This window comes from Camponotus floridanus, unplaced genomic scaffold (genome assembly GCF_003227725.1).
Source record: "Camponotus floridanus strain SB8 unplaced genomic scaffold, Cflo_v7.5 scaffold100, whole genome shotgun sequence".
NCBI classification, from domain to species: Eukaryota; Metazoa; Arthropoda; class Insecta; order Hymenoptera; family Formicidae; genus Camponotus; species Camponotus floridanus.
Genome location: NW_020229216.1, coordinates 647662 through 673098, shown reverse-complemented (window position 1 = coordinate 673098; position 25437 = coordinate 647662). Strand labels below are relative to the sequence as shown.

The 25437-nt window shown below is 34.2% G+C and overlaps 1 protein-coding gene across 4 annotated transcripts in view; it reads left to right on the top strand.

Moving 5' to 3' along the window:
- The window catches only part of LOC105249529 (aryl hydrocarbon receptor protein 1), a 193625-nt gene that overhangs the window by 9029 nt on the left and 159159 nt on the right, over window positions 1–25437 (top strand). The window contains exon 1 of one of the 4 annotated variants that reach the window (XM_011255066.3): window positions 19603–19855. The exons of 1 other annotated variant lie outside the window; for it this stretch is intronic. In XM_011255066.3, the coding sequence (XP_011253368.1) occupies window positions 19734–19855 (122 nt within the window). In that variant the 5' untranslated portion in view covers window positions 19603–19733. Of the gene's footprint in view, window positions 1–19602; window positions 19856–25437 lie in introns of those variants that run through there. 2 more of the 4 variants (XM_011255067.3, XR_889055.3) reach the window with 2 other exon arrangements.

The following is a 25437-nucleotide window of genomic DNA, read 5'->3' as shown; positions in this document are numbered from 1 at the left end:
TAGATGCAAAATTAAAATTTTGAAAAATAATATCCGACAGCATTAAATATGCAATTATTTGATAATTAATAAAGCAATTAAAATATATCGTATATTAATAATAAAATATATCGTATATTAATAATTAATAAAATATATCGTATATTAATAATTAATTAATGCATTTTTATTAGTTATTATATATACTTTATTAGTTATTATATATATATTTATCATCCAGTTGGTTTCCTCTTAATAGAGATGAAAATTGTACTTTAATGACATTGAAAATTTCAAGAGAAAGTGATATAAGTGCATGATTTAGTTATATTTAGTTGTTAAATTTCCATAAATTTGCATAAGGACTGTTTTTTACGACATTAAAAATTTCTGGGACGCAATCTCCTTCAAAGGGTTTCTTCGTGGCACCTATTAATTTCTATGATATCAATGGCAGTACCGCAATGTACCTCATTGATAGCGTTATCTCGAAGCGCATGCACATAAAACACGCGATATTAACTATAAAGCGAACATAGGCAAAAGAATCATACTGAAATTTACGTCAGTTGGCTAAATTGCTCTCATTCTTATATAAAAAGATCATAAATTGAGGGACAACAAATTTAACCGCCTTATTAAAGACTATAGTAGAAGAGACCAAAAATTTATCGATACAATTTTCAAAGCATATTCTTCCATCTTGTAATTTATAAAGCGATGTACATTTTCAAATTATTTAATCCACACCCTCTCAAAATATAGTCATTTAAAGATCAATCATTTATTAAAAGATCAATCATTTATTTAAAGATCAATCAGTTATTAATGTACGTTCGCATTGAATAAGCATCTTTGAATCACTATCTATTTTTTCTTGTAAAATATATAAAATTATCTTGCAGATAGTTTGCAAAAGAGATGTTAAGCCGATTTATTTTCTTGCAAAGAAAATAAAAATATTCTGTTGTGATATTGATAAGTAATTATAAATTCTATAAATATAATAAAAAATTACAAATATAAATAACAGTCTTTTAATATATGAAGAGAATTGAATTAATTTATAAGTGACTCAATATAATTTCACACAACTGCTTAGAAATCGATATAATCTTTTGAAATTTAATTATTTTGTAAGATATTAATGTTCATCAAAATAAATATAAATAACTAGATTTAAGTCACTTTTCTTTAAATATTATTCATCACAACAACAAAAATAGGATCTGTAAACATCTTCGGCATTTTTTTATTGAACTTTTTTTATTAAGTTTATATAGTAATATCATGCAATTATTTGATGTTAAAAAATTACTTAATATTAATATCTTTTCTTTTAAAATTATAATATACATATTATGGAATTATAAAAATTTACTGAATAAAAATATTTTGCGTTACCATTAATCTCTTAAACATGTATTATCGATTTCAGCGCGTATCTGACACGTATACTGCTACTTAATTACAGTATACTGACTGTGTAAATTCAAATGTAAAGCAAACATCGTGCATTGTGGATGGTACACGCTATCCTGATGACTTATCGATGAGAATGGTCGTGAAAAAAAGATGCAGAAAATTTCTCGTGCAGAGTAGTAAATATAAAATTTATACGACATGGTAATATCGAGGTTTTATATTATTACGCTATTTTACGCTGAAAATATCTTTATTTCAAAGTTCTAACAATACGTGATTCTAATATCTTTCAGTTTATGCGTTTTAAAGCATGTTTTCCCGAAGATTTAACGATGTCTGTTTTACTGAAAACATTTGTAAAACTTTTTTATGATCTTATTTTTATACCTATAATTACAGTTTTATTGTGCATGTTAAGATTCTGAAAGATTTGTTACGACTATAAAATGAGTGTATTCTATCGAATATATAAAAAAATTTTATAATGCCATTGAATTTAATCGTAATGACAATTGAAAAATAATTGCGAAAAGTTGTGGTGGAGCTATCAATATATAAGACCATATATGTCAAACTCACAATTTACATATATGGTGTTAGATAATCTTTATTATATTTTTAATCCTTCGAATCCGACGGCCAACAGACCGTCGGCTTCTAAGATCACATTATATATAATTTAATATTTTCTTAAATGAAAGACAAAAATAAAAATAGATCGTGTAAAAGAGAAATCAATGTTGTCACAACCAAAAAAATTATATTCAATTTTAATGAATGTTTGCGACATTGTGAAATATCGCATCGTATTTTTTCACACATGTGACATAACAAGAAAGTCTTCGATTCATGGTGGGAAAACTCACATAGAGCTGTCCATATCCATTCTTACACGTGCTAATAATTATCATTAATTCACTAATTATTAACCGAGTTCTTTTAATAGCTAGAAAAGACTGCAACGTTTAATAACTGGTGTCACGGATATCATGTTGCCCTAGTTCTCAAAGAGATTCAGTCTTCGGAATTACGTATATCGTGCGTTTATTATTGTAAATGGCATAAAATCGATTTGAAAAAATTAGTTACGGACATTTTTTACTTTAAATATATTTTTTGCTTTAAAATTTAAATATAATCTAATTATTTTTATTTGGACCAAAAAGTAGCCTTATAATACAAAATATTTATGTTTCAAAAGATTATTTTATACAATTAATATTTTAATTTTTATTCAATTATGTTTTTATAAAGAATTTATTTAAATAATTAGGTTAATTCTCTAAATTCATATGATTAAAAAATTAAAAGAGAATTATTTTATTTATAAAAATCTCATATAAATCACATATAATTTTATTTTTAATTTTTTATTTTTACTACATTTAAAAGATCAAAAATAAATGTAAAAATGCTTAGCAAATATTGTCAAAAATTACAAATAACTATGAAATGTGTATCCAACAATTTATATTCAAATTTTTTGAGATATTATTTTACTATTAAATTAAATACAACTTTATGTTGTAAATCTAAGAGCCATTATATCAAATCCATAGAGAGCAATTAAATATATGTTACACACATACAATATGCAAGATGACGGATAACTTTTCAAATGTAGGGCGAATATATAAGTAATTAGTGTGTGATACGATTAAAGTCACGTTCGAAACGAAACGAACTATTGCGTGAGGTGCACCTATTCTTATCACAATTAAACACTTAAAACACGCGCAAGCGCATAATCCATGAACACGTGACATCTGAATGTTTTCTCATCGTTATGATCTCACGCCGACGGTATAACTTATGCTATGATTATAAAAAATATATATATACACTGAGAAAAATATCCGGTGAAAAGGTAACGAATGGATATTATCCGATTATTAATCGATCACTTTAATCGGAAAAAAAAGAAACCGATCAGATATCCAATCAGAGAATATCGATCGATCGGATATCTGATCAGAAAGTTTCAAAATTCGGAACTTTCTGATCAGATATCCGATTAAAGTGATCGATATAATATCCGTTCGTTAGCTTTTCATCGGACATTTTTCTCAGTGTATATATATATATTGCAGAGAAAGAGCGTCTCTAAAAAATCTGAAATAGTATGAGAGATTCCCTGTTTTAATGCGTAAATTTTGCATAAAATTTTCATTCGTCTTGCTCGTATATACGTATTTGTGACCACGGATCGGCCGCCACGTTGAAAGCGATTTCCTTGTCAAGACGAAGCGACGGGTCGAACGAAAATCCGAAGCCTTAATAAGCGCCGTGGGCGCACTGTATTCCCTTAGACATCAAGACACCGCCCGTCGTCGGCGCTGCGCTTTATTGGGCCTCCCCGAAACACAAAACAGACCGACCACGACGGACAGTGTTCCCTGGAAGGAAGCATAGGCGGCATTATATAGCGCGTCCCGACTCCTTTATATCGTGAAATTGGGTTGTTAAAGAATTACGCCGAATTCCGTGGTCCCATTCCGCGCAATCATTCCGTAGAAGCGCTTCTTTCAGGTCAGTTCCGCGGCCCCTGCTCCCATTGCTCTTAGCTTCGTCCTTTCGATCAATCTCTTCTAAGACATCGCAGCGCGTCTTTTGTGATATTGTTTCAAGGAGAGGGAAGTTAATTGATATGATTGGGAAGATTGTCTCGAATATATCAGTATAAGATGTTTTGTAATAATAGTTCGATAACATATTCTGAAGATTGAAATTAAAATTGGAAAACTCTTAATGTGCATGTAAATACCATCACTTTCAAGTTTCAAATAATTTACGAAAAATGATCTACCGTGATAGACATATATATTCAGATTAGTGTAATTTCTTTTAGACGCGTCACATAATCTGTCATTTAAAATTAATTATTTTTATTTAAAAAGAATTATTAAATTTAATATTTAACGAATAAAATTTATTACTTTTATTTAAAAATAATTATTAAATTTAGTACTTAACGAATAAAATTTATTTTTGATGGAAAATCATATGTATGTGGAAATTAATTAAAATTATATTATTATTATTATTCTAGCTTATATAAATTGATTTTTTTAACGAAGGACAAATAATATTAAATTGTTATATTTGAAAAAAAATTTTATGGCTCTATTAAACTTTCTTCAAAATTTTTGTCCTGAATAAAATTGGGAATTTAGTTTAAATTTAATTACACAAGTTTTTAGTAACCATAAATTGCGCAAGAATTGAAACGATTTCTCTTTTGATTTTCTTTTGATTGTCGATGCTTTTCGCATTTTTCTTATCGTTATGCACTTTGAATATCAGCGAAGAAGCAAAAACTGGAATCAGCGTAATTTATGATGCAAATATTTTTAATATTATTCCATCCTTGACATTTATGAATCGAATCCGTTCGCGATTGCGCTCTTCGATAATCATCGGTATACCGGAGTAATTTACTGTAAATAGCGAGTCGCGAAGTTTGAAAAGTGGTATCGATCAGAGGGACGTGAAACGTGCATTACACGTTTGACGTATCGTGTATCGTGTTGTCCCGGCACCGCACAACTTTAATCGCGATATCGTAAATTCGTTGGAATACAACGGCTTTTATTAAACTTTAGAACATGATTTACGCGGGACGACTGATTGCAAACTTAAATTGCGATTACAAGTATAACGTCTCTTGTCCTTTAATAAGTTGTTGAAAAATCAGAATATTATTAACATTCTTTCCTTTTGCTAGGTAAACGAACTATAATGGTATTTTTTCCTAACAATAACATTGTAATCAAATTAACATGCATATTTACTTTATCTAATTGTAAGTTTATTTATATCTAAATTTTTTAAATATTAATATTTCTTTGAGTCTTTTATATTTTAATTTGTACATTTTATTTTATTTCTGTGAAATATTATAAAAAAAACCAAATAAAAAAAAAAAAAAAAAAATAAAAAAAAATAAAAAAAAAAAGACTCGTGTGGTGAGGTAGCGAGATTTCATCAGCTGGAAAGGAAGCCACACTAAATACTTTAATTATTGTAGCCAGGTTGCAGACGCAGCCATCTTGGACATGTGTCGGCGCTGTGATGGATACTTCCGATCATTATACGAACGTATTCTTTAACGTACAATATTCTCAACATCTTGTTAAGAATATCAAAAATTTCAGTAAAATTACAATGTTTTTCTAATGAATCAGACGTGTGTTGTAAAAATCATGTATGCGCTATTATTTTATTATCACAAGAGTTTATCTTATCTAGTTTCACAATGAATTATGACTATCTTCGAATTGCAACTCCATTAATTTTAATTTGAAAATTGAATATTGTTTTTTAAATTTAAATAATACTATAATTATTATATTATAATTATTATATATATAATAATTATAATTGTAAATCAAACAATTATATATTAAAAATAGGAAAGTTGGAAAATCGATATTCATCGAAATAATGTATGTCGGATCGAAAACAAATAATACTCGTCACTCTGTAACACGTCTTTGATACACGTATCAAACTTTCGCAATCGCGAATCCTTTCAATGAAAACAACGCGCTACATTTTCTGTCTCAAGGACGACGATCCTGTTCCCATCTTCCCTTTATTCAAAGCGTTTTACATAATTATTAAATTATTCTCGCGCCATCCTTCCGGGAATATGGTCGGCAAGCAAGTAGCAGCAGCCAGTCACCATCATCATGTGCGATTGACGACAATTTCAGCAGAGGTCCCTTTGTTTCTTTCGATATACGTCATCGGTTTCGAGAGTCTCTTCTTCGGGTCCAATAATATTTTCCAATCATGAGATTCTCTCCGTTTTAAAAAAATAATCAAGAGGAATAAAAGGAAGAAGAGGACGCGCAGTCCTGTGTTTCTCGATGAGCGGAAGGGCGGAAGGAGGGGGAGGAAATCGGGAGAAAGAACGCGGCTGAAAAAACAGGGGTAGGAGTGACGGTTGAGATGCCCAAGTATATCGAGCGATACCGGGTGGCAAGGGGGATGGAAAAGGAGAGGAAGAACGTTGTCCGGGCAGACCGTGCTGTCAATCAACCGCGGGCTAGACTACCAATTTCTTCGCTCATAATTTCTGATAATTTCTCCGGACCGAGCGAACTGGCGCGACCAGCCTCGTTCCTCTCTCTCTCTCTCTCTCTCTCCCTTTCTCCCTCTTTTTTTCTTTTTCTTTCTTTTCTCCGCGCGCTCCGCGTCTCCTCGGCCACGAAAATCATCATAAGAAGGTAATTGCACCGATCACGTACGATCAGCGGCTTGTATTTATCCTTGTTTCATTATAATAACAATGTAACGCGCGCCGCGCGGTCCGCTGGAAGCCGGGGATAATCATCGGTTCGACACACATGTATATACGTACATACACACACATATATAACGTTGCGATAGCAAGCCTGGTATGTATTTTTGCGGCTCCGCTATGTACGTTCCAGACTAATTAGACAAACGTAACACGGGTAGGTAGGTAGAAAACTGTGGGGCTGCACCTTATTCGCCATCTCCACTCTCTTCTCTATTCGCTTTGCGAATCGCGAACAAAAACGACTATGTTCTCAATGAAAAGGTAACGCCTTAAATGTAGATTAAATATTTCGCAGTTCACGTGTTTACGATGCCTGTTGGAATTTATATGATTGCAATTAGAACGATTTTATTTAATAGGAATAACTTATTTACGATGATTAAAGAAAAACATCTGAAGAGTTATTATTTTTGTTTTTTGTCGCTATAAGATTACATGTTTTTAAAAAAGTAAAATAATATTTATGACCATGTGCGCAATCATTAGCAGACGCATTAATTGCGAATATTTCCTGGTATCTTGAAAGAATCGCGCTGCTGTTTGTCATTCTGCCACTTGCGCGTTCAATGTACTCTGACTACCCGATATTGGCCCCAATAATCGCATGAGAACAAGGAAACCTGTCGGCGACTATTGTTGTTAATTCGAAAGGTTCCGCGGTGACAAAGTTCAGTGGTACAGCTTCATATGACATGGCGCTTGTCTTTGACTTTGACTTGTCAAGCGGTACTTTAGATCTTTGAAGATTGAGATTATGATCGTTCTCTTTTATATTACTATTTATTGGCAATTTATTCACATATTTAATTAAACACAGTTGGATTCATTGTCAGTGGTATATCGAGAATTTTCATTTGTCAATATATCATTGGGTGCTTTCCATTTAGCGACACAAGTCGACACAAGTGTCATTCTATCTTTGTTTATTGTTATTCATTGAAAAAAGATAGAATGACGCTTGTGTCGACTTGTGTCGCTAAATGGAAAGCACTCAATGTATATCAATATATATATTTTTTCTATGTACTTGCAATTAATATTAATAAGATTAATTAAACTACGCGTAAAAGAATGCAAAGATTTATATATGTCGATTCAATATAAAGTAATATAACATGAGATATTGTTTCTAAATATGACATGTCTTCGTTGAATTATATAAAATTACAAAAAATATATTATTTTTATTCTACACATCACATACATACATAAATGAAAGAATTTTATCTAAAATTAATATTTTTTATCGCATTTAAGCGTGTGACTGAAGAAGTAAATGATTAAAATAATAAATGCAATAATTAATTTTTTACGTAAACTATTGTAACAAAAATGCAAACCATTTTCGTCGTGCTTTATCATTTATAGCATAATTATTTACGCTTATCTTACTTATACTTATATATTTGCATAAGCAAGATAAAATTGTAGTCGCATTATAGCGAGATCGTTCATTTATTATTCATATTTAATTAGGCATGAAAATTATCACACGCTATTATTTACAGTGTAAAATGAAAAAGTGTTCATACTGTGCAATTTTATAAAACATTATATCTTTTATGTATTAATATCTAATGTGCTTCATTTATTAGAATTAAAATGTAAGAATTTATAATAGTAGAATATTTATAATAGAATATTTCCGAAATATTCTACTATGTTTAATAATATTTTAATAATAATATTTTAATGATTTTGGCATAATTCAGAATATTATCTCGAAATTCACATAAAATATTCTTTACCTCTTTATATACAAGATAAAAATTATATATATATATAATTCTAGAAATATATAATTATATCTAATAACTTTAAATTTACAGAAGCATGTTATTAAAAAATTATTTTGAAACATCTCTGATATATTTACGAATATACTAATAAAATAATTTAAAGTTTATTTTTCCTTAGATGTATATTTTGTTCAGAAATCAATTTGCAAACTGAACTTTCTTAAGCAAAGAGTTTTGTCCCTGCAGAGACGTAATATCCTGTGTGCGACGATATTGATACCGAATTGGAGCTAACAATTTTATCACAACACGTGATCAGCCGCGGTTCGTTGTCGATTCAACGAGACATCGCGTTTCTTTCGACGCCTCGGGGGTGCGGGGGCTGTCTGATCGCAGCGGAAAAAGCGTTTTCATGGCGCATCGCGCATTACACGACAGCGCCGTTTGTAAATGACACGCGCACGCGATGCATGTCGTGGAACTGCGAATCCGAGCGAGCCACCATAGAGTCAGAGATGGCAACCTCGTAATAATTCCCCTCGCGACGGGGCCAAAAAAAGTAACGAATTCGACGGCGACGGCGTTGTTTGCATTAATTTGTATGCGAGTCGCGAGAGGAACGCCGAAGTTCTCTCTTCGACCCGAAGGAGCCCGGCTTTTGCGGTGGACTAGTCGTTACTTTGAGACCCCATGGACGGGTTATGCATGTTCAAAAATTGACGGTCGTGGAACGATGCGCTGTGGCTTCACGTCACGAAGGTTCCGAGCCATCGAATTTTCGTCGGGATATCCTCTTCGTTTTTAGAAACGAAAACGAGACTGGTGGTTTGGGGCGAGAGGTCGAGAAGAGTCGATTTCTTTAATGCTTTCTTGAGAAAAAAGTGTTTTACGCGGTTCTGCAACTAAAGAATCTTTCGCAATCATGCAAATAATCACGCTATTAAAGTAGTTTATCTATCTTGAATTTGTAGAGAAAAAAGGTGATCTTATTTTTTACTTTTACGTCTAGAGTCATTTGTACTTTCCATAAAAGAAATGCAATTAGGTATAATTAAAGTTAGAATAAATTAAGTATAATTTCAAATTTAAATTTATAAAATTTCATATTTAACACACGCAATAAATAAATTATGGACACTGAAATTATGAACCATTTTAATCCTGAATATCGTGTTTACACAGGATGCTCTAGTTGAAGAATTTATGTAAAACATCTACAAATTTTCACTTTTATCTATAGACACTTTAAAATTAATGACAGATTAACAAATTGATAGCTAGATCGAGACATTTGTTGGAGTTACTTTCTGCAAATAATTTCCATCGCAAGAATATAAATACTGATACGACCATCCGTATCTTTGGCTCTAAGTGATTGCTTCGGTTATCTAAAAAATGGCACTCCGTTGATAATATTATGTATTAAAAAAGAGCCGCGGTACGCGCGATTCCGTACCGCCTCCCAGTTGGCTACCCCCGGGTCAGGTAGTATAGAAGTAATTATTCATAGCACGCAATTACGAGCCGAGTGCGCGGCCGTGTCGCGCGGGTGCAGCGACGGTATCGCTGCATCAATTGCGGGCGCTAGTCGCGACCCTGATTGCGGGCTCACGTTTCAAAACAATGATTTATCTAATTAAGCCTCACTTTTGCATTGTTAGCCGCGCTTTCGTTATTGTACGCTCGCCCATTATCCCCGAGCGCGCCCATTACTTCCGAGGCACGAAATAGCGATAGACGACCGCTCAACTTTCCCCCTACGATCGCGATTTTCTCCTCTCTCCCGTTTTTACTTCTCTCTCTTCTTTTTTTTTTTTTTTTTCGTAAATCGCGCGTGATCGCACCTTTGCCGGTGACGCGAAAGAAAAGTTTCCCGGAAGACCGCGCACAGAAATCGCCCAGTCCACGTCTGCGGAAATGTAACCACGTGCAATCATGGCTTCTCCCTTGATTTCGCGGAATTTCAGAGCTATTTCTTTGATCGCTGCGATTGCGAGAGCTAATGACAAGCGCGATGCAAGAATCATTGATATATATATGGAATGTGAACAGTCGATTTTTATTTTCACGATGGATTCTCCATCCATAATTGATTTCTTCCGAACCTAATTCTCTTATGATTCTTTAATTATAATTCACATATTAAGCATCTCTGAGATTAAATAATAACATTTTTTTTCGGAATTTTAAATAATGTTTATCGAGACATTCAATGTAAAATATTAAATAGTTGCGATGAAAACGATGACTTTCTGCGAAACTTTATACGATATATTCATAAAAGAATTCGTATAAAATATTTTTATTCTTGAAAATATTATTGAGGGAAGAACAAATTTAAAGTAATTAAAGAATTTCCGCTGAAAAAGGAAATTTTCATCGTTTTTGAGCACTTTTATATATCAATGATAAGAGAGAGAGAATGAAAAATTATTAAATCGTATGCAGGTGTAAGGCCTACCGGCAGATATCCTCTTTCTCATCATATACTGAAGGGATAGTCGAAGGACTCGCCGATAGATGGCGAATGTATTACAAAAGAGATGTTTTGTTATGTAACAATTCCTAGGAATTTTAATTTATATTTTAAGATTTTTGAAAATATTCAAATATCATAATAGAGAGATAATTTTTATTTTCTATGTTAACACAGATTGAACATGTGTTATAATAAAATATCATCGTGATCAAAAATTTTATTTAAAATACTTTTCTAGAACTTGTGTACATGTATATAAAATTTCTAAAACTATTTCCAAAATTTATGATTAAAAAATCTTTAGTTTTATTAAATTTTCTCAATTTATAATTTTATGAGATTTTTATGTTTTATATTGTGTTAGCGTGTTTCTTCATTTCTCTGCAGAATTCCTTTGTACAAGTAAAGTTTAAAAAGCATTATGTTACGCGATTTGTATAAGTATTAACTGCGTGATGTGTGCAAATAACTCGACTCGTGTAATCCTCACGATAGATTGATTTTTGCATCGACAAATGTCGAACAGCTGCACATCGGATCCAATGTCCAAAGGAACATACAGTTCCAAAGATCACGCGTTGTAAATGTCATACGTAAATGTTACTCTTGCAAAGAAAAATGCACGTTTAACATGTGACGCAATATATTGCGCGAGATAGAAAATTCTCATTATAATATTCATGAGCGCAAAACATATGGCATAAATAGATAATCAAACAAATTCCGCGAAGCTTTTTGAATTCTGTTCTTTTATATTATTAAAAATGAATTTTCTAAGTCAATTTTAAATTCTTGAAAGCAAGAACTAAGCAATTATTCTGCCAATATTATAGAATTCTATTTTGAAAAATCCACAAAGCATTAGAATTAGTGCTTAATGAAATCTGTTTCTCATTATATTTGCATATAATGATGGTATCTGATATTTCACAGCAAGGGCAAATGTGAATTATACGTACGTTACAAGTGGATTTTCATGTATGTGCTATTGTAATTCTTAAAACAATGAAAGAATACGTAAGCTAGCTTCTCACAGTTTTCCCGCGGCAAGTAAAATCTGGAAAAATTCTTACAACATCACGTGCTAATTTCTAGAGATATAGTAATTCTCCAGATTTTTGTGTGTGTATTGATTTTTTTATATTAGAATCAAAAAGGAAATATATTGTATATTTTGGCAATTTGTAATCCTATATAATGTATACATAACATTTTTAAAGTATTAATTATGAATTTAACTACTTTATATCTTTCAATTAAAAACCAAATTCTTTTCAAAAATTTAAAATAATGAATTGCTATTTTTATAATTTATCAATTTTTTCTTAATCTATCTCTCTGTTTTTATTATTTGAGATATATTTGAGATATTATTTTAGCATATAAAGAATGATCTTTAATAAAATCGAATTGGTTAAAATTAAATTTTATGTTTCATTAGCATGAGACAAATTTACTTTTTCTTAATTTGATAACAATGAATGAATTAATGGTTTAATGAATGTTTTTAAAAATAACTTCAAATCAACATTTCATTTTCATTGCAAAATCATCTATAATAATAGGATAGAAATGACAATGACAGTACGTATTGCGTATGTTTAATCCCACGTTATTTTCCTTTTCTTATTCGAAATCTTGTTGGAAAAATCTATATACCTTCGTACTGTTTTTCGAGACATATTTTGACATCTTCTTTAGCAATTTTACCAACGTTATATATGTAGAAAACAGGCTTGAAAAGTACTTAACTATTTTAGTGATAAATAATATTGTTAATGAAATATACTATTTATTTCACGAAGATGCAAATTTTTTCTATGAATAGATTAAAATATACTAAATATTATTTTGTGCGAAAAATATCTCACATGTTTTATTTGATATACTTTGATTGATATTAATTATGAAACAATAACGCGTAAATTATTTTATACGATGTTTAAACATTAAAATATATATATTAATGTTATTTAGTATATTTATAATATTTATATTTCACTTGGATATTATAACTTCTAATTTTGATTATTGCAATTTATAATTTATCAAAACAAATATATATTATTAACATACTAATATATATTTCCCTTCACAGAAACTGAATAAGATTAAAATATGTTCCTTTTTCATATTTTGCAAATTTTTATACATTTTTTTAGCATAATTGAGTTTAGATTACTTTCTCTTTTTTTATTTTGACGCACTATAATATAATATTTTTATTTTGACGCATATGAACAAAGAGAAATATAGCTGAAAATTAAAGATTAGTTTTGTAATCAGTGAAATCTGTTAAAATTCTTTTGATTAATGTACGTAATGAACAGCTAGTTGATAAATGCATGATAAATATAGATATATATAAAATCTACAACAATTATCAGGACAATAATTACTACTTTAATTCACTTCAAGAGGATTATTTTCTTTGCGATAAAGAAAAAAATTAAAAGATTTAAAAAACTAAAAGATTTTTTATGAAATATTTTATAACGAAATATAAAACTGTGTGTGTATGTGTGTGTCATATTTTTATACATTGAATGAATAAAGTTTAGAATTATAGATCACGGTTAATGTTAAAGAGAGAAATAGTAAGAATATTCAGTATGTAGTAAGAATATTCCTCTCTAATCCTCCGATGGCCTTTTCCGAGAGTCGCATCTCCGATTTGCTTATCATCCAGTAACAATAAAATATAAAATTATTCGATAAAATTATATATACGTCTCTTTTTTTGCCAGTTTCTTCATTCGTAAGACTTTTCAGGCTCACTAAAAACGAGAGAAAATGCATTATTCGAAGCTCGCCGAATTTTTATATACATATCTATATCAAAAAGTAGCGCGAAGAATTTCCATGTATGTACATATATGTAAGCATATATAGGGAGAGGAAAGTAAAAGTTGTCAGATCCCCCGATTCCTCGGTGAAAAGAAGTAAACAAGCTACATGTGCCCGAATTCGCGTGACGTGGACGAAGGAGAGGAGAGAGAAAGGGACAGAATACGACGGGATGCGCGTGAATGAGAGAAGGACACGAGACGAAGGGCACCTACGAGAGGAGGCGAGGACGAAGTCAGCTGTACGGAGGAAAAAGAGCCAGTGCTGCTGTCGGATTCTCGCGTGTGTAAGAAAGTCCCGGCGCGACGCACGGTAGCATCCGCATAGCGTTCTGGAGCCACATGCGTGAAATGAGTTCTTAACGCGAAAGAGATTTTTCGTGTAAAAAAAAGTGTGTAATATGTTATTAAAACTGCACTGAGTATTTGTTACTCGGTAATAGGCAAGTCGGAGACGCGACTCTCTGAAAAGGCAAATTATCATCGGAGAATACGAGAAAAATATTCTTATTGTGTATCCTTCATTAAACGTAAGCTGTAAAATTCGGAGAGTTATTAATATATAAAATATAAAGTATATTTAATATATAAAAATATCACGTACAAACGTCAGTTTAAAATAAGAATTAAATTAATTGCATGTGTGGATTAAAAACTTGAGTTGAATGCAAAACGTGAATGTTTAACAAAAAATATTGATTGAAATTAAATAAATTGAAGATTGCTATAATATTAGGATAATTATTGACGGAATATTTTGAATAATTTAAAAATAATAAAACGAGAATAACATTAATATTATAGTTCTCCTACCACTATAAAATTAATAGTTGAGATTTACTTTGCTCTATATTAAAACATTTTTTTATTTATCATAGATAATATTTGGCATTAGCTGTTGTTCAAATATAACATATATTATATTACAATTATTATAATTATATCAAGTAATATCATAATTAATTGTATAAAAGCTTAAAATCTTAAAGGGAGAAAATTCTCAAATATTTATAAATTAAAAAAAAAATTATCTCTATCATTCTCTCTTTTAATTCAACGAATAATGTGTACTACATTTGTAATTACATACGTGATGCAAGCGGCAGCTCGTGCCTTCTTAACTCTCATCATCCGCCGGTCGGACAACGACATGAATACAAAATGTAGGTTCCATAAAGGAATTCAAACATGCGAAGGAATAGAATTATTCGATAAAAGTTTTTCGATAAAATACTACTGTCACTTTTCATAACAACAAATCAAATTTTATTCAATGACTTGTCGGTATTTTTCGTTGATCTCTCTCTTTCTCTCTCTTTCGTTCTCGAAGGATCTTGTAAAAAATAAATCTTTCTATAACATCGCGACAATAACTATCTGTATTCGATGTATCATCGCCTGATAACACAGAATATCGCCAACAACCGCAATGTGTGTTGCGTGTCACCCAAGCGTTTCGATCACCGACAAACTCGTTTTCGGGCATATAACCGGCTTGTCGATATCGGTTTACGATGTACGTCCAAGTGCATGAGAAATCGTCGCGGTCCCCGTGAGACACCATTGATCTTCCTTTGATCGCGTAATGTTACTATACAGTCGATATCGCGCTATCGTTTCGTAGCCACGGTGATATCGCGATCATGTCTCGCGATCAGATAGTATTCACGAAGAGCCGAGCTCTTCAGATAAGGGGAAACATGACGCTGTGGATGAGCGTGTGTGTACATATATTGTTATACATATATATGCGTCAGGACAAAAGGGAATCGGCAACGATCGCGGAACATTATTGTTCCGGTTCGACTTATCGTGCGCGACCGCCAATTTGTTGTATTTTGTGGCCAGCAATTGGATTACAAAACGCATGCGATTGATTCGCGCTCGTGTCATATTTAAAAGAAATGCATTATTGCGTGCTTACGGATGCGATTTAAAAAACTTTATTAAAATGAATTTTAGATTAAATGCATACGTGCCAATTTAACACATTAGTATACTTGAAACAGTGTTTCAGAATTTCGCAATTTATATTTTACGAATACAAACAAGAAAGAAAGATATCATATAAATATATTCTTTTAAATCGAAAATATAATAGCAACGATTATTCAGAGCATTGAAAACAATGAAATCTTTCACTAATCAGTTAGAAGATTCAATTATTTAATGGTAGTGGCTGATTTTTCATTGAAATCTTATTGCCATAATTATCAGTGAAACATATGAGGAAACAAAGTGCGAATATTTTTTTTCACTGAAAATCAGTGAAATATATTCACATCTTTCGTAAAGTCTAGTCACTGCTTTAATCAGTAACATTTTCATTGATTCAGTTTAAGAAAATAAGTTTATAAATGTTTGATTTATAACAAAATATAAGAAATAATAACAAATGTGCAGTAATAATAGGAATATGTTATGAACATTTATTTTATCTGTTAATATGAGTTATGTAAATTTGTTCAAATAAATTAATTTAGAGAAAAACGATTATTTTGAAATAGGATAATAATAGTAAATAATCATAGAAAAAATTTAATTGTGTTGAATAATTTTTTAGAATAATACAATTCTTTTTCTCACATGAAAGAAAAAGAAAATACTGAACAAATATCGTCAATTTATTCTTATATTGTACTATAATAACAAAATTCAGTTTGTTATTACTTCTTTTATAATTGACATTTTTGTTATAGCAATAATTTTTTATTAACCGTTTATATTTATAATTATTTCTATTTCTATTCGTAAAATATATTCGCGTTTATACATCAATTAAGTTAAAATAAAAATTTTATGATTTAATCATTGATTTTACTGTAGAAAAATTATAAATAAAAACAAAACAAAGTTGATACGGAATATGAAGAATCAAGATGACACATTTAAATTTATATTTGTGATTATTTTAATTAATTTAATGCATCAAATCAATGATATGAATGTAGATTATCAAGATAAATTGCTAATAAGATTAACGACTGACATTTAGTTTCATTCCATTAAAATTTAAATTTAAGTTGCGCGAAGCATTTTGTATATTTTTGCGTGCGAGAGGTCTCAAAGAATTTTCATACCAACGTAATATAATTTTATATAACGTATACGTCGCATGCTGTCATATGTGCAGATATATATGTGTATCGTTTATTTATTTCTATTTTACAAGGATATAATATTATATTTAGAAAGTCATACATATATTGCAGATCATGTTAATTCCATATTTGTACGTTGTACGTAATTTTTTGAATTCTATGCGCTTTGAATTAAAAGGCTATCTTTTGGCTCCAAAGACGTGTGACACTTGAAAATATTATCACTATTTTATGATAGATTATCTAAATCATTTTATTATTGTTGTTAAAATTTATTATTGTTGTTCAAAGTTGTTTCAATTTTTTTGCTGTCAAATGTACTGCTTTCGTTTATTTATGTCTCTTGTATTTACGTACATTAGTCTGCAAATTTAATCAATGTTCGATTCAATTAGATTTTAATAATAAACTCATCAATACACGTCTTCACGAATTTCTGATGGTTAACGACTAATTCATGTTTTTCGCGCAGATCGTGAGTTCATCTACAGTCGCTTTTCGTTCTTCATGAAATTATTGAATTTTATTTTATACAAAGAAATAATAATTTTGATTTTATCTTGTACGGAAAATATGCGCATACGTTAGAATGAATATCTTTAGATTAAGTAAAATTATCATACGTTACACATCGTACATCCGAAATCAGAAACGAGATATCCACATAATTCAAAGTACACATGATTCAAGAGTAGATACTCTATTATACGTGAAAAAAAAGTGATTCATGCGATACACATATAAGTTGCATATAAATTATCATTTATTCATTCTCTATTTTATCCAAAGTATTTACCTGTTTCGGAAAAATGCCTCGATATTGTTTCCATTCTTGGAAGATATACCGAAGCGTATCATCTTCTGTAGCCCAGCATAAAGATCAATATATCAATTATTTCAATATCCGGTACGCGATTGCGTCTCAGTGAACTCGATTGCGTCTCCGAGAGAGCAGATAGGCGCTCGCGTCCAGGAGTTGGCGAACTCGGTGCAAGGTGGAGGACGCGCGGACGCGGAGGAAGAAGGAAGAGTAGGTGGAATCTCGAGAGGCGCGCGCGATGGTATCGTTCGCTTTGTGTTTCCGCGGCATGGTTAGGCTGGTAGCGCCATGCTGGCCTCCCGATTGGTCCCTTCGTCTCTCTCGTAGGCGTGGCATGCGGGGGTGGGGGATTAGACAGGTGATCTTGCGTCACTGTGCGTAAAAGCTCGACGGTCGGTCGACCTATGTCGGCTCCTTTGTACCGGGCCCACCACCACTTGGCCTGCTCGCCTCCACTCTCTCTCCGATCTATGCCACACTCTCCTGACTTATGCTACGCCCGACAGACCCGCCAGTACACGACACGCTTCTATGAGGCGAGCACCGCATCGTCCGCGCTCGATCCGCTACCTACCTGCTCGAATCTGTCAACGCACGAGGGTTCCGTCGTCCACCTGTCAAACGCACCGCGTTCGCCGCTAGATTCACGTTCTCCAACCTCGTCGTCGAGCGATAGCGCGAATAGATTGATAGATCTGGGACGATATCCGTGTATCGGTCGACTCCGACGGATCGTGAGGGTGAAGAGGGCGATCGGGGTAGGGGAAGAGGCCTTCTCTCTCCCGTTCGTGACAAATAGACAGGAAGGGTGGGATCGACTCCGACCGTTGGAGGGAGGGAAGGACGCGCGGATCAGTTTCGCGCACACGTGACGTGACCGAATCGGAAAGTTTGATGTGATAAGCGTCTCGATTCTCTGGACGTCTCAAGTGTCCCAGGTAGATATATCGAGGTACCGGGTCACGCAACGACGCAAATGACATTAATCTCGAGTGGTATCGGGCGTCGAGAGGATTAGCGTCGTCGGGATAGTGAGAGTGAAAAATTTACCTGGATCTGCAGTGAGGATAACGCGTGAAGCATCCGGGATTATTGGCAGCTAAGGATGAAGCGAGTTTCCCTCTCTCGATAATCGCCATTATCACTCAAGGTTCCGAGACTGTGTTGCTGATTCTCGAACGTAGTGACGTTCTCGATAGTGCATCGTGTTGACTCCGATAAACCGGGGAAGTGAATGACTTACGATCTCGTCAATGGCGCGCCGCGATTCTTCAGTGACAGTGAACACGTGGATGATAACGACGTGAAGAGATGGATTTGCTCGATGTACAGCGTGTCGCGAATCTCACGTTAATGTCGGAAATCATATCGACGAGTCGACCGCCGAGTCGGACCAACCGCGAGGATCTTCCGACGACGCCAGATGACGTTTCATGAAATTTAGAAAAAAAGGCGTGAATTTTGCGACAGGGTCCCTTGCGTAATATCCGCGATTTTGCGACGGTACGTTGCTATCGTCGACGACGCTTCTCCGATTCGAAGCGACCTTCGTAGAGGACTTTGCGTAGCAATCGCTCGACGACGCTCGGCAGGACGAGCTCGCGGACAGCTGTCGCAGCTGCCGCGTCGTAATCGGCGTACGGCGGTGTCATCAGGAGCAAGTGCCTCGCCGACGCGCCAACAGCTGGTTGGTAGTGGCACCGACAGTGACAGAGGATGACGTAGCGTCGTCGCTAGAGGCAAGGGGCGTCACGGTCTGCACAGTGTACGCGCTGGACAGAGCCGCCTCGGCGGGGCTGGGGGTGGTCGGGGGTAGTAGTGGTAGTGCTGTCGTCGGTATCGGTGGCGGTGGAGGCGGCGGCGGCGGTGGCGGCGGTGGAGGCGGGGGCGGTGGTACACCGGGGATCGCCGGGATCTGTGGACCGCCGACCGCGTCCCACGCGCCGACGGATTACGTGACGGCGGCATGTTATCCCCCGGGAACGCAGCTCACCCTGACCGCCACTCACCCTCAGCCCCACGTCGTTGATCCCGCGATGACGCCCACCTCGGCGCCGGTGCCGACCCCGACGTCGGCGTCGGGCCCCAACAACCCCGTCGCCATGAGCCAGCTGGGGACCGTCTACGCCACCAAGAGACGGCGTCGGAACGGAAAAAGGTCGGTAAATCAATATGTGACAGTCGATCGACGTTATTTTTCGCGGCTTGGAACAAGGTATTTTGCGCAAGATTCTCGGTCTCTTCATTCCCGAATCGTGAAACGATATAAGCTGTTTTCGTTTTTTTATATATTGAGATTAGATTGATATAATTTAAACTTTAATTTATATTACAATGCAAAGAAGAATTTTCGATAATGAAAAATATCTATCTTGCAAATATAAAATATAGAAAACAGATATAGGATTTTTGGATCATTGCGTTTTGCAGGAACATAAGTTTAATTAAGTTTTTATTTTTAACATACAATGATATTTATATTCGTAACGCATTATAATTGAAAATAGCTGTTAGGCAAGTAAAAACGAAATGATATAATTAGAAATAGATAATATATCTCTCTGAAAAATATAACAATTTCACGCAATGTAACGTCTTATCCTTAATTAATATAAATTATTATAAAAACAGATATGATTTTAATATAAATTATAAAAGCCTTACAAAAATCTTACAAATCTTACAAAAATCTTAAATCTTAATTTAATACAACTTTGATGCAACTCATCGTTCTCGTGATCTAATCGATGAACGTTCTTTACTCGCTTGAGAAATTATCAAAACGACGTAAAAAACGGTCTATAGAATTAGCTCTGAAAGGTTTCGTAGTATCGTAGTTAGAAAGCGCATATATAATTCATGTATCTGAAGTCCGCATTAGTGGGAATGAAGTCAAGTGCTCGCAATATTGATGGTTGATTATAAGACATACTTTCGATTTATTTAGCTAGATATTCTTAAGTGAGCTGTGTGAATGTATTTTTATGCGCACATATTTATTTTTAGCTTCATATCGTTTATTAGTTGTACATATTTGGTCTCTTATTACAAATTTTATTCAGTTATATAATTGAATTCTCAATTTCTTCTATTGTATAAAAAGCTAATTTATCATTTTCTAAACGATTGAAATAATTTGCAATAATAATGAGTCATTAATGCATTATCCTAAAGCATATTTCTTTATTTATTCTTTATTTCATGACTGACTCATTATTATTGCAAATTATTTCAATCGTTTAAAAAATGATAAATTAGCTTTGAGACTTGTTTCTTTTTTATTTTATGTTAAGAAAAATATAATAAAATTTTAATTCTATTCTCATCATTTGTTTGATCTTGTATGCTAAATTCTAGATATATATTAAAAGTTATATTTTATCTTAAAATTTTAAAGAAATTAATAGATCTATTTTTAAAAACAGATTTCATTCTCTTAAATTTTCTCAAATTTTTTCTTAATTCTTTTAAGATATATATTTTGAAATAAAAATATATAAAGACTGTATATGCCATTAAAGTGACATTTCTATTGCAAAAAGAAATATTATTCAACATCGCGATGCAGGTTTTGAGACGCACAGTAATAGATGCGCATCACAAAAGATCGTCGTTAGGTTCATAATGTTGCAACTGATGACCGGCAAAATTGCAGGCATAGGGGTCGCTATAAAATGTTGTTTTCTATGGATATATGCAGCGAATTAGATAGAAGCCAGAAGTCCGCGAACGATCATTTGTGATTTGTCAAACGAGAGATACGATTATTTATTAACAATGATAGTCGAAATAAGACGGTCGCGTGTTTGTTTGTTCTTTGAAGAGCCACGTGTATCGAGTTATTTTTCTCGCATCAACCAAACATATGATGCTCCTCTTTGTATCGCCTGTCTCACGCCAATTTAGTTTTTCAAGATGCATCACGATTATCCGAATAACTTTTTAATCCAATAAAAACTCTTAGCTACAGATGCATGCATTCACGTGATCAACAAATCACGCGAATCGATAATTGCTTGTTTTGCAGTATTTTTATAATACATGTATAATATTTTATATGCAATTTAATTTAAATGTTTCGATCGGAAAAGCATCAAATTTCACAAGTCAGAATTTTAATATTAGAATAATGGAGCACGTGCAGTTAAAAATATAATAAAGAGATATCAAAATTTGTAATTTTTTAATTTTTTTTTTATCTTTCATGTTATATTATGCTGATAGTAGTTGGAGAGCTTGAATTAGATTGATGGCCTAAAAGTTTCGTTACTTTTAATCAAGCTCGCGTGCGTTAATGGAATTAAGATTGACAGTACTTACATAGGAATCCAGTTCCGCTGTTGTTCCGCAATTTCGGTAGCTTGATCGCTTTAGAAAGTAATGCTAGCAAATCTGTAGATGATAAGACCAACAACACTTAAGCTTGCAGCGAACGTTTAAAAATATTCATACGTTTATTTTTATTGAATATTGAAGCATTTAAAAATGCATAATTTTTATATTTTTCTTCTTTCACGTGTAACATAATTTTTTGCAAACAAGAGATTTTCCTAAAATATATATATTTTTATAATTTAATAATGTTTAAGCTCTCGGCTTTCGCGAGCTTCCCAAAAGATTCGCGTCGTTGATTCGAGTTAAAAAGCAACAGGCATATTGCAACCGTATTTTATTGCGTTAGTCGAGGAATTTTTTCATCGCGGCTGTGCGTTTTACTCGGGCGCTGCTTGAGAAATTAAGGCAATCTGCAGCAATCGGGTAAGCTCTTAATCCTCTCGCGACGATCTCGTATGCTTCAGGTGCTTCTTCCTTTTCGCTCGCAAGCACGCGACTCGGTAGGCACGTGAGTGCGCGTATATGTGTGCGGGTGAATGCGTGCATGCGTGCAAATCGCGAAGGGGGTTGCTGAGTCGCGTATTCGATGCATCACGAAAGGAAGATGCACCCAGAGTAGTCGGTCGCTAACAATAAGCCGACAGAGACGGAGCGGCCTCGGCTGATTGCGCAGAAGCGGAAGACTAGAATCTGCCTGAGTCTCTTCGAAATGTCGCGTCTTCCGCAACCTTGTTAACTCCCCCTGAAATGCGATGGATCGCCAATGCAGAAAACGGCGTCGCGTTGCGCCTCCAAGTGCAGAGAGTAACTTTACGACTCGTCGGGATTCAAGGCAAACATGTGCGAAGGCTAGCCACTGATACGTATACGGGGTAGCCCATTAACTTCAACCGCTTCACATTCGCATCTGTATTGCGGGTCCATTTGAATGTCTTCATAAAGTATCGCGAGGCAGAAGGCATGATTTATCTATTGAATTAATTTTTGAAGGTCGTTTCTCTCGCGGAACTCTTCGGCTTTGCATTCTTTCTTATACCTACGAAAAAATGTGATTTACGGACGTTGAAAAAAATTGCGATCACTACTTTATAAACTTTCGCGAATTTAGAAAGAAGCTATGGATGTTTAGGCAATTTAATTAGGCAAGTGATTTTTAATAAATATACATTTTTAAGAAAAATATTGCGGATCATCGTATGCGATTTACTTTAAAATATATAACGAATATTGTTTAAGATTATTAATGAACCAATGATTAATTTTATTTTAGTGTAATCGACACAGTTCAACGATTTCGTTTCGCAAAAATATTATACTTGATGCATTTTTAAACACATGCTTATCATAAATTACATGTAAGCACATGCTTATCATACGTCAATTTTAACAGCGGCGGTTTTTATAATCATTGACGATGTAGAAAACGATCGCTCGTTGTTGCAACTCTAATATATTCGACATGTGGAGCATTAGTAACCATTATAAAGTTTAATGACCACTAGTATGTTCCTTTAAAAACCGCTGTGGGCATCAAGAGTCCATTTTTATTCGAGGGGGATATATACGATCGCGACGATCGCGATCGCAGGCATCTCGTAGGCTCGACAGGCGTCAGTTACCTCGACATTGAAGGAAGCCTCTTCCTCCCTCGTAGCTCCGGGACCAACGTGTCACGTTGAGTAATCGGTCGAACCCTTTTCCAGTTCACGTAAGATACCTTCCACGGTGAAGAGCGTACCCCGTGATCGCGCCAAGGATCACGGAACGACCATAATGGAGTTTTAAACGGTCGTTCGAGGCATACGGGCAACGATCGGTGATCTTCCTCTCATTCTCCTTCCCCCCGAGAGAGTCGCCTTTGATACGATACGAGGGGAGAGTACGGGAATGGACGAAACGGGGGCATGAGGGGGGAGGGGGTAGCCTCTATCCAGAAAATGCCCGCAGGCTGGTTCGTTCCTCGCGTTTCTTCTTCTTGCTTTAGCTCCTTGAGATCCCCTCGCTCGAAAAGTCCTTCCCTCGGGCACCGTCGGTTCTAGGCGAATGCACTTTAAGAGATACACAAGCGCGCGTGTCTAGGGTGTCATTCCGCAAAATCCGCCCTCGACCGAACCAGCTCTCCGCGCGGGCGATATATCGCTTTGTCTAAAATGAATAAATTATCGAAGACGAAGTGTTATTGTGTATGCTAGGGAAGTTTTTATAATTTAATAACATTGTGAAGGGGATATTTAGCGCGTTAATTGTATAAAATTTTAATATTATTTCAGTTTACGTTGCAAGATATATATATTTATCTAAATAGTTTTATTAATTTGAGATTAATATTGATTTCTCTATAAAAATATTTTTAATATATCCAATTGAGTAGTATAAGTTATATATATTTATTATATCTTTAACTTGAATAGAATATTGTTTAGTTGTTATCATAAGTTATCGATTATTAATTTGGTATATAATTTTTGATATACAATTATTGATCATTATTAATCTCATTATAAAATTTCATACAATTTTATTTTTCTCGCTTTTGGCTCTTCGCTCTTCTTCTGCCAATTATCCTTTATTTTCAAAATCGCATCACACAGGTCTCCTTGACAGCTATTTAACTCTAACAAGAAGTACCCGCGGCGAACGTGGAACCGTCAAAGTTCGAAGCCTCGTGGAATGTCGAGGCCGCGGGGTTTGTCAACGTCAAGGGAGCTTTATCGCTAACGATCGGACGTGAACCCGCAGTCGGGAGTTTCCCCAAAATTCTGTCGGGTTCGGGGAAGCGGGCGGGTTCACGGAGCGCGATGCTGCGCATACGTTGTGCTCGCCGCGGCCTAATGACAGCAGCTTCTATAATTTGGAGTTTTTGAGCGAACGGCCAAATTACCGGCGCAGGGAGGGATTACTGTTATTACATCGCGGCCGCGGACTCAGTCGAAAGCTGATTATACTTCAGTCAGTCTCTCTCTCCCGATCTTGACCCGTTCGTTCGACTGTCAGCTCTACGCTCTCGTTCGCCTCTCCTCTCCTCCTCTCCGCCTTTCCTCCTCTCGCGCGATCTCCCAAACGATCCTTTAACCACGCAAATCGCACTCCGCCGTCGCCGCCGTCTCGTTCTCGCGATCTAGTATCTCGACCCATTAACGACTTCGAGATCCTCTTGCGCGACATTGCTATAAAGGTGGTCACGAGATTGGACGCGTTTTTTGCCGAATTAGGCTAACGGATCTTGGCAAAGGTGAAAGCTCGAATGCGGGTGCATGAGACAAGACATCTCACAAGATTTTTTAATTGTGACTTTTTTTATGTACTTTTCTATGTATTTTACAAAATATTATATAGCAAATGTATTAAAAAATACTTACTCAAAAATTTTGGAATTTTTTAAAACATTTTAAACGTACAATGAAA